Source organism: Triticum urartu, chromosome 5A (genome assembly GCF_056163025.1).
Source record: "Triticum urartu cultivar PI428250 chromosome 5A, HENAU_Tu73, whole genome shotgun sequence".
Classification (NCBI taxonomy): domain Eukaryota; kingdom Viridiplantae; phylum Streptophyta; class Magnoliopsida; order Poales; family Poaceae; genus Triticum; species Triticum urartu.
Window position 1 is genome coordinate 85,317,163 of NC_141877.1, and position 12,244 is coordinate 85,329,406.

General features: G+C 47.3%; 1 protein-coding gene across 1 annotated transcript; it reads left to right on the forward strand.

The window, feature by feature from the left end:
- The first annotated feature begins 595 nt into the window (after positions 1 to 595).
- Positions 596 to 1,488, forward strand: LOC147970411 (uncharacterized). The gene has a single exon (XM_087522650.1). It carries the CDS (start codon positions 824 to 826, stop codon positions 1,316 to 1,318), a length of 495 nt encoding a protein of 164 aa, XP_087378776.1. The 5' UTR covers positions 596 to 823; the 3' UTR covers positions 1,319 to 1,488.
- Positions 1,489 to 12,244: the final 10,756 nt, after the last annotated feature.

Below are 12,244 nucleotides of genomic sequence, written 5' to 3' on the forward strand. Positions count from 1 at the left end.
CCGTTGCAAATTATGTCAGATCCAACGGCTCGCGAGGCGGCGGGTCTTTTAAATAGATTCGTCGGCCGACGCGTAGCAGCCGCCAAATAATAATTAGTATTCTATGCGTGTATTCTTGTTATGTATAGGCAGGACATATGCGGTTTGTATCCCCTTAATACTTTATTTTGAGTCATAAAATTCAACCTGTTGCCGAAGAAGAAAACACTAGAGGCCACTTCGGGAAACAACTGCACAAAAACTATGATATGCGCTGCTAAAAACCCCACTATATGACAGGCCAGAAGAAGCAGAGGTTCATTGCAACAGCACGAATACTTCGCCCGTGGCGCTTCAAAATCTGATGGCTCGACAGGAGTCTGCTTTCGACGAGCTGTCAAAGGAAAATTTTGATTAGATTTCAGTGTCATCGTGGCGCTCAAAACCTGCTGAAACGCCGGCCGGCAAATTCCCGCCGATAACCTGTCGTATAGCGAGCTCATGTTCAACACACACTGGACGGACCAAATGACCAAATGACCACGTACACCTAATCTGGTCTGCTTCCTGTGGCTTTCTTCCATTTGCTTAGACGCTTAAACTAGAGCCAAGCCATGTTAGCTTAACCTCGGCCAGAGCAAGAGACACACATACCCATACTTATTAACCAGTAATTTAGACAAGCAAATATACGCTTGTACTACACGCAGCTGCGAGACGACCCTATATATAGACCTAGCCAGCTACACCCCGGTATCCCGGCGCAGTCACCAGCAAACCACTCCAGTCACCGCAAGTCCCGTAACTCGATCGATCGCACAGTAGCTAGCTACGCACGTACAGCATGAAGAGCAAGGCGGCGAGGGCGGCGAGCGCGGCGTGCATGCCGCGGCTGACGAGGGGCAGGTGCCGCGCGTCCACGGCGCGGCCGGCCGCGTCGGTGTCGCTGCTCGAGCGCATCCGCGACGTCGTGCTCCGCCTCATCATGCTCACCGCGGTCTCCAAGGCCTCAGTGCAGCGCAGCAGCAGCGGTAGGACCTCCTCGCCGCGCGCCGGTGCTACCGGGGCCGTGACGTGCCGCCGGGACGACTCCATAAGGAACGAGGCCGTGGAGGAGTGCATCGAGTTCCTGAAGCGCTCGTCGGCCGAGGGCGAGGCGGTCAAGCTGTCCAGCGTCACCGCCGAGGCGGTTGCCGCTGCTGTTGCCTCGGAGAACGATCCGGAGCCAAAGCGCCTGTCCAGCTCCAGCGTCGTCGCCGTGGCGGGGAGTGCACAACACGCTGCCGTAGCTGCCGGCGTCGAGGACACCACACGCTCGGCCTTGCCGTCCATCGTCTGATGGAGCGATCGAACCAATCAATCTAGGACACGAGGAGGAATTGGCTCGTTTTGTATAAGGATTGTTTCTTATTCCAACGATGTCTCTTTTGTGCATGCATGCGTGCTTCTGCTTTTGCTTACAAAAAAAAAATGCTTAATCGACAGAGCAAAGTGGAGTGGTTGTCGATAGCGATACGTGTCACCGGCCCCGTTTTTTCTTCTCTGATGATGAGGTTAGACTGGAAAGAAGGAGCACAAGGACGGTGAAACAAATTAACAAACTCATCCTGGCGGCGTAAAGAAACCGACGCCATACCCCTTCTCGTGTAGTGTGCTGCTCGTATGGGATTGCCGGGAATATTCAAGTTTAACACTGTCGTTATGCCCGTGAATGTTGGCTAAATGGTTCCCTGCAAAAAAAGAATGTTGGCTAAACGATGATTCACTTATTTATTGGTTTATTGTAACCTTCAAGAATTCAGGTCTGGGAAACTGTTGTTCTCGTGTAACACGCATATGTTGGACGAGTGAGGGAACCATGCATCTTGGAAATTTGGGCGGCGGTGGATGAAACAGCCGGCGGCCGGACGGGGGTTCGTGTATGCAAACTAAACGGCGCCGATCGAGCCATGGAAGGGAGGTCGGCCGGCTCAAGGCTACGCTGGCAGGGAGGAGGCGGTGGAGGATCTCCGGCAGCAATATGGTCGGCTGGGAGATGTGACAGTGTTAGAATAAATCCGAGGTAATACCGTTGATCATCCGAGGACCAAGCAATCACATGAGCACGGCATCGAGATTTGTTAACGAGATTCACCGATATGGCTACATCCCCGGGGTTTGACTACGGGCGCTCCTCCCCGTGACACCGCTACAATACCGCACCCGGTTACCCTGGACACCGGCACATGCCGCCGGCTTCCCCTGCGTTCCGGTGCTATTATGTTGGCATAGGTTACATCGTGTGTCTACCCCCGCTATATATGAGAGACCTAGGATACAAGTGTCCTATTAGGACACGCCTTCACATCCTATGTAAACACAATACAACTACAAGTCCAACTGTAACCTACCTTGTACACAATATTCGACACAACTCCAACAAACTCCACCTTGGCGAATATTCTCCACCACCTTGAATTCGTCAATGCGTCAAATTTCCATGTACATTAGACTTGAGCTTATCCCATGAGTACCGCTGCTACTTCAAAGACTTCATATGACTCCACCTGCAACTTGTAGTTCCTTCTTTTCATGACCACAGTTAACACTCGAGCAAAATTAAGTTCCTCTTGTTACTCTAGTTTGTGCTCCCAACTTCCAAAGTATCAGTCCAACGCCATCACACACTGATCACTGACCTGCGTGAAAAATGAACAACTCACATATTGGGTGTCACACATAAGAGTTACGTGAACTCAACATCACCGCTCCTTTCTTGACCGCATGTCCAAAACTTGAAGGAATTTCACCATTGCTTGTAGTCATCCCGAGTCAAATTCACAGTTGTCTCACCACATGTATGACATCCAGAGCCCTGGCCTGTCTCCATGCCCCGTGCTAACCGCACGTCCCGCCGCTATTATCGCGTCGAGCCTCCGCTGCCCTGGTCGAGTCTCAAGGGTCGCAAACCCACACCACTCAACCCCCACTGCAGAGTACCAGCGATCATCACCGACCGGTGACGAGTTTCACGCTTCCATCAGACCACTGGGCTCCAGTCTGAACTGCATGTCACTCGCTTTTTTCCCCACTGAATAGGCTTCGACTCTCTGTCGACTTACGCCGTACCCCCTCAATCAGCACTAAGTGAAGTCTTCCGTTAGACTCCAGCTCCACCTTCAACATGACTCCATGGTGGTTGTACGTCCCACCCCGCGTCCCGTCGACTTCAAGCTCCGTGTGTACACCACCTTGAATCAACCCCGCGCCATAGTCTTGTCGAAGCCACACAAGCCCTCGGGGCCTGCGCCACGTGTTTCCACGCCCAGAAGTCGGTCACCATCAGCATCACGCACCTATGTCGTCGTTGATCTCACCACCGTCTTCTGTATCAACCGACTTGCGTCGATCCGTCAGATTATCTAGTCCGACCCAGCCGAACTTATCCGACTGCATGACACACTATCCTCCACTTCACATAATCTCCAAGCCCTCTCAGCAATCTTGACAAAAAAAACTTCCATGCAAACCTGATTCAAAGAATTCTTTGCACAATTTATTTTTCCTCATCATTATTTGCTAGTGCATCCCGTGTATCTTTAGCAGCAAAGAACCTATCTGCCCATGACACACACGCACGCTCATAGTATCATGTGAAGCATGGACTCGTGCCTTCCTTTTTTTTCAAACAAATCTCACGTAGTGCAACCGACGGAACCCCCTGTAGCATAGCTAGCCTGCCACGGGCCTTGATCCACTGATCTGCACGGCCTGTCCTGCCACGCGCGCCAGCCTCTCGTTGCCTCCACGCGCTTGCCTCGCACCGCGTGCACACCGTGCCCTAGCGCTCTGCCTGCAGCCCTGCTCGTACATGTCACGCCGCCGCCTTATGACATCTCTATCTGCAACCCCACACGCGTCGCATGCGCGTGCCGCTGCTGCTTCCGATTCGATCTGGCTGCTGCTTGCTACAGATGCTTCCGATTGCAATTTGAAGATTACGACGACCAATCTGCGTCCTAACCGTAACTCGCCGAAGACTTTCGCTCCCGTATTACGACCACTATCCGTAGAACTCTGTCGATGTTCTTCAACCTTTAGATCAACTCAACCGCCTTCCGGCTTGTCAACCTTGCTCATGATATCACTTGTTAGAGTAAATCCGAGGCATACCGTTGATCATCCGAGGACCAAGCAATCACACGAGCACGACACCGAGATTTGTTAATGAGGTTCACGATATGGCTACATCACCGGGGCTTGACTACGGGCGCTCCTCCCCGTGACACCGCTACAATACCGCACCCGGTTGCCCTGGACACCGGCACATGCCGCCGGCTTCCCCTGCGTTCCGGTGCTATTATGTTGGCATAGGTTACATCGTGTGTCTACCCCCGCTATATATGAGAGACCTAGGATACAAGTGTCCTATTAGGACACGCCTTCACATCCTATGTAAACACAATACAACTACAAGTCCAACTGTAACCTACCTTGTACACAATATTCGACACAACTCCAACAGACAGTGCCTCTCACGAGGTGACGTAGGCTTTCTTTTTTCAACTTGAAATAAGCACGAAGAGATTAACCAGGCACTTTTTTATCTTATGCTCTTTTTTTGGAAACGGAGGATGACCCCTGACCTCTGCATCTGGAAAATGCATGCGGTCATTTTATTAATTATTCTCGAGTACCTTGTAAAGTAGAAAAACAATATGTCTAAATCCGCCATCTTGGAAACATCTGCCGCTACTCCTATCCAAATGATGAAGGGGTGCAAGCTGGGCCACATACCTAGACCTCTCACCTAAGCCTAACATCTAAAGCCGGAGGCACCCGACCGAGCCATCTGCCAGGTCCGGGGCTCAAACCGACCCAACACACTCATATGTGTCGTCGCCGCTGTCTTCCATTGGTCCATCTTCAAAGCAGATTGAGGTGACAACCTTGACAGGTCCTCCGACATTGATGCCACCACGACGCCAACGACGACCTCCACCTACGCGAGCTTTGGCAGGTCCTCCGCCATTGACGCCACCATAACGCTAGCCGACAACATCCACCTACATGAGTCCATCTCCAAGTGAAAGTGCGTTATATCGACTAGAGGGGGGTGAATAGGCGATTTTTATGAAATTCTTCATTGAGGAATTTGCCGGTGAGGAAATTCCTTGGCGAAGAACTACTAGCAGCGGAATAAGTACTCAAAAGTAAACATAACAGAACACAAGCATATTCATCATGATGAAATGAAGACAGACACAGAGTACAGGAAGCGTAAGCACAGGATAACACATGATGAAGACAAACAGACTGAAGAAATTGAACTAGGGAAATTGAGAAAGTCTTCAGTCAAAATCTTCAAACACAGATATGAACAAACACACAACACAATTATGAGGAAATGAAAGAGTTGAGGGAATAGAACCAGTAAGCTTGGTGAAGACAATGATTTGGTAGACCAGTTCCAACTGCTGTCTCAGTTGTACATCTGGTTGGAGCGGCTGAGTATTTAAACTCGAGGACACACAGTCCCGGACACCCAGTCCTGAACATGCAGCTCAGGACACCAAGTCCTCACCGTATTCTCCTTGAACTAAGGTCACACAGACCTCGTCCAATCACTCGTGGTAAGTCTTCAGGTGACTTCCGAACCTTCACAAACTTGGTCACTCGGCGATCCACAATTCCTCTTGGATGCTCTAGACCATGACGCCTAACCGTCTGGAAGAAGCACAGTCTTCAAAGGTAACAAACGTCGGATCCACACAGAATCAATCTCTTCAGTGATGCTCAATCACTTGGGGTTTGTAGGTGTTTGGGTTTGGGTTTTTCCTCACTTGATGATTTTCGCTCAAAGTCCTCGGAGGATGGGTTGCTCTCAAATGACAAGTGTCAGTTTCTCTCGGAGCAGCCAACCAGCTAGTGGTTGTAGGAGGCGACTATTTATAGTTTAGGGAGCAGCCCGACATGATAAGACATAAATGCCCTTCAATGATATGACCGTTAGGTGGATAGATATTTTGGGACAACTGGCGCATAGCACAGGAATGGTTGGAATTTCGAGTAGCAAAATCCTCAGGGCTATCATGTTCCTCACTGTGTAGGCAATCCACACTAGCGAATTCCTAACTCCTCAGTCAGAACAAATTCCTCAGAGACCAGAAGAACTTCGTCTCTGTCACTGAAGAATATGACTGGACTGTATGAGATTTCCAATGGCTTCACTCGAAGGGATTGGTAGGTGTAGGATTTTGAGTTGAGCATCACATGGAAATTTTTCCTTAGTATTTCCTCGACCCCCTTTAACAGTACGGTGTTTCCTATGACTCAAGAAAGAGAAAATGAAACTACGAAAACAAAAGTCTTCACGCTTCATGTTCCTCGAATGAATACCAAGTCTTCAAGGTCACACCAATTTCTTCACTTTCAAAGTCTTCAGAAATCCAAAGTCTTCAGTCGAAGAACTTCATTTTTAGGGGTCGACTTTCTCTGTACATATCAAACTCCTCATAGACTTATAGACCTGTGTACACTCACAAACGCATTAGTCCCTTAACCTATAAGTCTTCAATACACCAAAATCACTAAGGGGCACTAGATGCACTTACAATCTCCCCCTTTTTGGTGATTGATGACAATATAGGTTAAGTTTTCAACGGGGATAAACATATGAAGTGTAGATACTGATATTGAGGAATTTGATTGCAAGATATAGAAGAACTTTCCCTAAATATGTGCATAGTGAGGAATTTGCTTTTGAAGCAATGCACACTTGAAGAGTTGAATCATGGAGATCTCCCCCTATATCTTGTAATTCATACACGCATTTGACATATAACAGTGAAGAATTTGAAATGCATGATGAAATATGGTGACTGATGTAATTCAGCATGCGTGCATTAGCATATATGAGGAATAAGCATGCAGAAAAACATATCAAAAGTATCAGAGCACCATCGGGTTTAAGTTTACAACTCGATCCAATAAAGTCTCAGAAGAACGAGAGTTGCAACTTAAAAAAACGCCCATATAGAAAGACCCGCTTGAAGACTAACTCAAAATTCTTCCCCTTTGTCATCAAATGACCAAAAGGATCGAATATGAGAACTAATGCCCCTGAAGAATATCAAGATGATGAAGGAGCGCCGGCGTTGTTGGGGTCGTTTGTCGTAGTAGGGCCTGCCGCAGTGTCGTCCAAGTATTCATCAGTGGAGGTGGAGGTGCAGACCAGTCAAAATCTTCCTTGGGACCCATTTTCTTCAGATCTTCTTCACCATACATATGTGACAGTATTGCCCAGGTGCGACCGAAGACTTCATGGAGGTAGTAATGGTTTTTGTTCACTGCATTGTGTGTAGCAGTCATGTTGTGAAGAAATGAACCAAACTGACGCTTAACCCATTTATGATTTTGATCCACCTTTTGGTGAATACTAAGCAGAAGCTCACGATCAGTCATGACACGAGGAGCAGTGGCTTGAGGAGTAGACTTGGGTGCATTGGCAGAGTCATGTGTGGTAGAGTCATCATTGTTGGAATAAGAGGCAGATTTGCGAAACTGACCATCCAATGGACGAATGCCTTCATCTATAACAGATGGTGCCTTGCCCTTTTCATCAACTGAGGAATAGGTCCGCTTGAGGACTTCAATCGGGGGCAAGTAGCTGAGGTGATTCTGAAAATCAGCTTTGTAGTTGAGTGAAGATCTTGTCCCGAGGAAAGTCATAATCCAAGGTGCATAAGGCTTCAGCTCAAACGGAGATAGTGCAACATTTGCCAGAGTCCTCATGAAGAAATCGTGATAATTGACAGGAATGCCATGAACGATATTGAATACCAGATTCTTCATGATGCCAACAATTTCCTCATCATATGAGTCATGGCCTTTGATAGGACTCATTGTCCTCGTAAGAATACGATAGACAGCTCTGGGCACATGAAGTAATTCCTTCACGAGGAATTTGGTTCGTGGGGCCTGACCTGACTTCAAAGGTTTCATCAGAACCTGCATGTACTGATTTGTAAGCTTAGGTTCACTGTAGATGTAACGAGCTTCTTCAAGGGGAGGACTGAGTGGTAAGGCACGAAGCAATTCAGTAGCTGGTGCTGTGTAGTGAGTGTTCTCAGACATCCAGTCCAACACCCATGAATTCACATCTTCAGAATCTCCTGTGATGTGCAGCATCACATAAAATTGAAGAATCAGTTCTTCATTCCAATCACAGATGTCAGAGCAAAAGTTTAACAGTCCAGCATCGTGAAGAACACTGAGGACTGGCACGAAGCACGACAGAGATTCCGTATCCACGTGAGGAATGTGCTCATGGTAGAAGATTTTCTCTTTGTTGAACAGCACTGAGGAATAGAAATTTGCTTGACTAGCAGTCCAGAAATGCCTCTTCCTTATACGAGTAGAATCATATGGGTTGTAGTCTTCGAAGAATACGTGTTCGTCGAAGAAATCATCAGCCTTGAACTTTTGCTTGCGTGAGAATGGATCCTTTGGCTTGGGCAGAGGAGTGTCAGTGAGTTGCATCACGACCTCAGGAATCGCAATCTCAGGTTCTTCAGGCTGAGGAATTTCTAGTTTCTCTTCAGTGGCAGTCTGTGTCTTCAGATGTTCAGCAGCAGCAGTTTCTTCAGCACTAGTGGCTGGAATTTTCTCACGTACAGATGAAGTGGGGTGAGTTTCTTTAGAGCCCATTTGAGCAGTTTATGCAAGGAACTGAGGTATTTGCTGCAACGGTGTGAACATTGGAGAGTTTGGATGCTGACTTTCCCAGAATTCATCACTCATCACTAGTGTGGAGCAGCCAACGTCCACATCTTCATCTTCCATTTCTTCAATGCCAGCCTCTTCAGCTGTGAACTAAGGCATAGGCGAGGAGATAACAGGTGTTGAAGGGATCGCATCCACTTCAATTTCTTCATCAATCTGCTCTGACGAAGTAGCAGAATGATTTTCTTCATCAGATCCGCTAGGGATCTCATATTCTTCACCAAAAGGAACAAGGTCCTTTGATGGCATGGTTGAGATCGGAACAGCATCAATGGGATTAGCAAATGAACTGGTCAAAGGCTTCATCTTCTTCGGAGCTGAAGAATCTGAAGTAGCTGATGCTTTCCTTTTCTTCACTGTTGCACGCTCTGCAGCCTTGGTCTTCTTCACATCTGATGCAGATGGAAGAATCGGAGTTGGTGTTGGCGCAGGAGGAGTAAAGGAATCTGGTTGATTTTCTTCAGGCACAACTGATGCAGTTGCCCTGATTTCTTCAGTTTCTTCAGGCGCACCACTAGTGGATGCCCTGGCAATTTCTTCAGCGGCTGGAATGCAGTCATCAGCCCTGGAACTCACATTTTCTTCAGCAGCCTGATTTTCATCAGCGGTGCTGGCATGTTCTTCAGTCGGCTGAGCAGATGCTTCAGTATGAGGAATTTCCTGTTGCGTTGGCGCAACAACATTGGAAGTGAAGTTATCAACAAGTCTCACAAAACGAACCATGGCTCCAAGCCAATCAGTGCGGTATGCGTCAAATTCATCACTGAATTTCTTGATCTCAGTTTGAATAGCGACAAGTTCTTCAGTTGTCATGGAGACAACGTTTTTTGTCAAATAGCCCTCCTTCTTGTACTGCGCTTTCTTGATCTGCCTGGCCTTCTCAAATTTCCATTTTTCTTCTTGAATGAAGTGGGTCAGGATGTGACTTTGGCCAGGAGTCAGCTTGAAATCAGGCATGGGAGTGTTGGGGTCCTTGTGCCAAACATCAATGTATTCGAGGATCAACTTGGGATCCAAAAGCAGTGGCACATCTGTTCCCTTCGCTCTAGCGGCCCTGACTTGCCTATCTCTGATGATTTCAGTAAGTTCATCATCATTAGCTTCGTCTCCTTCAGACGGCACTTGGAAGGCGACCTGCTTCTTCTGTGGCCTTTGTCTTCAGTAGAGAGGGTCCCGTTGAGGAATTTGGTGCAGCTGAGGAACTAGCTGAAGCTCCTGAGGCAATTGAGACACCTGTGGTCCTTTGACACGTGGCGAGATGCACAGGTGCAGAGGACTTTGTCGGAGCGGCCGAAGACTTTGGCGGAGGAGCTGAGGACTTTTGAGGAGCAGGAGCAGCATGAGGAATTGGCCGTAAGGGCTTTGAGGATTCTAGCCGTGAGGGCATTGCTGAGGAACTTGGCTTTGAGGGCACTGTTGGTGAAGCACTTGGCTTGCACGCAGGCTTCTTTGACAGAGCCTTCTTTGGCTTGACAGCAGAGGCCTCAGCAGAGGCAGCAGCAGCAGCAGAGTCTTCATTGAATTTCCTCACTGCTTCTCTGGCTTTCTTAGCCAACTTGGCTTGGCGCTTGGCCCATTCATCAGGATAGTCCTCACCGCGCTTGAGGCTGGTGGGATCAGCTATTTGGCCAGGTGCCAGTGGAGGTCTTGGGCATGGAGGATTGAGTGCGAATTTCTTCATGTACTTGGGAGTAACATACCTGTACTCCCTCCACTCTCTTGCCCATCTCCTTTCTATCCTCTGTATGCGCACCTTGCGCTGATTTTTGTCCTCTTTTCCAAACTTGGCCTCATCAGGAGTGCAGTAATCCTTGTATATGTCATCAGGGATTTCAAATGTTGTGGTGACCTCAGCCCTCTTTCCTCCTTTCTATGGCTTCTTACCGTCAGCCATTTTCTTCAGTTGAGGAATTTGAACAATTGAATTCTCTGAAGAAGTATGCAACTTTTCTTCGAGGAACACTGCAAATGAGTTAAGTTGATGAGAACCTAGTGATTCAGCAGCTGACAAGAGTACATGTGAACAGAGTATAGTTGCGAGGAATTTGGAGAGGTCATATGCGTTCTCAGAAGGTTTTATAAAGAACAAGTTTGAGGAATTTGACCAGATGAGTTTTGAAGAATTTCACTAAGCGTTCTTTGTCTTAGGTTCCAGAGATGTGTAGATCAAAAATCCACACATTTGAGGAATCTTGAAGAAAAACATAGCTTAGAGAAACGAATCAAGAACAGATGATATGAGAGGAGTTTTAGTGTGTGAAGATATGAAGAAAAACACCTTTGAAGATTTTGTAGATAATCATTCGAATCAACGAGGGTAGTAAAAGTAACTTTTAATTACCTTGAACGAAGAACACGACGAACAGTGAGGTGGAGAAGTGATGTTCGTCTGTGTAGATCTTCTGATGTGGACCGAACCCCGTGGAGAGATCCGATTCGTTGTTGTGGCCCGACCTTTCACGACACTCCACCACCAATAGCAGCAACCTCTCGTCCGCGCACGCGATGTACACAAAGTAGAGGGTTTGAACCTTGCGGCCCAGCACGAGAAAACCAATCTCGACGAAGGTACTCACACGCAAAACAATTTCCACAAAGAGAAATCGCAACACAGAGGTTTTCTAAAGATCCCTCCAAAACTTGATACGGGTGTCTACCCTGAAAAACACATCGTGTCTATTTCATATAAAAATAACCTCCCGTACAATGCCTCGTATCATGGCTTTATATAGTAGCCGACCAAACCTTGACCTCGTACACGCACAAAAGAAAAATAAAGTAACTCCTAAACAAATCTGGACTCTCATTAAAGATACTTGGCCTAGTAATTTTGGTACAAGCGCTCCCGACTTGTGCAATCAGGAGGGCCCCACCCGACATCTCTTAGGCTTAAAAACTCCCAAACACATGTAGTCCTTTTGTTGATCTTTTCCTTGCGTGGAAGAAATAAAAACAGAAAGGATCTACTCCTAGTAGTTTTAATCCTTACGTAGCATGCAAAATTGGATAGGTGAGCTTGACCTGTAGCTTTATTGGACTCCTTCCTATACACGAACTGGTCATGTTCCGGTGTCCATGACAATATAGATAAATATTCAAAGTGAACACCATCTGGACTCCAACCAAAAATTGGTGGTAGCTGAACTTGTTTTATATCTGCTCGCACATCAACGACTGCTTGGTCATCAGCACGAATGCATGCATTGTTAGACATGCTCTGCATACCTAGTGCATGGTTCATGGTCTTTCTCACGCCTAAACATTGCAAAACAGTAACATGGTCTGTAGTACTTGGTAGTAAATCTTCTGCATCATTGTAAGTAATGGACAAATACGTTGGTGTATAAGGTGCATATTTTGGCACAACCTCGACAAAAATAGGATCGACAACTACACTGGTATTTGGTATAGTCTTGGACCTATCATCCTCTCCTCCTTGAAATGAAACCGTCCTCGGTTTCAAATCAGTCTTTTCAGCAATACTTTTATCTACGGACTGAAC

Excerpts from the sequence above, each read along its gene's own strand:
- LOC147970411 (XM_087522650.1), top strand. The coding sequence starts at position 824 with ATGAAGAGCAAGGCGGCGAGGGCGGCGAGCGCGGCGTGCATGCCGCGG.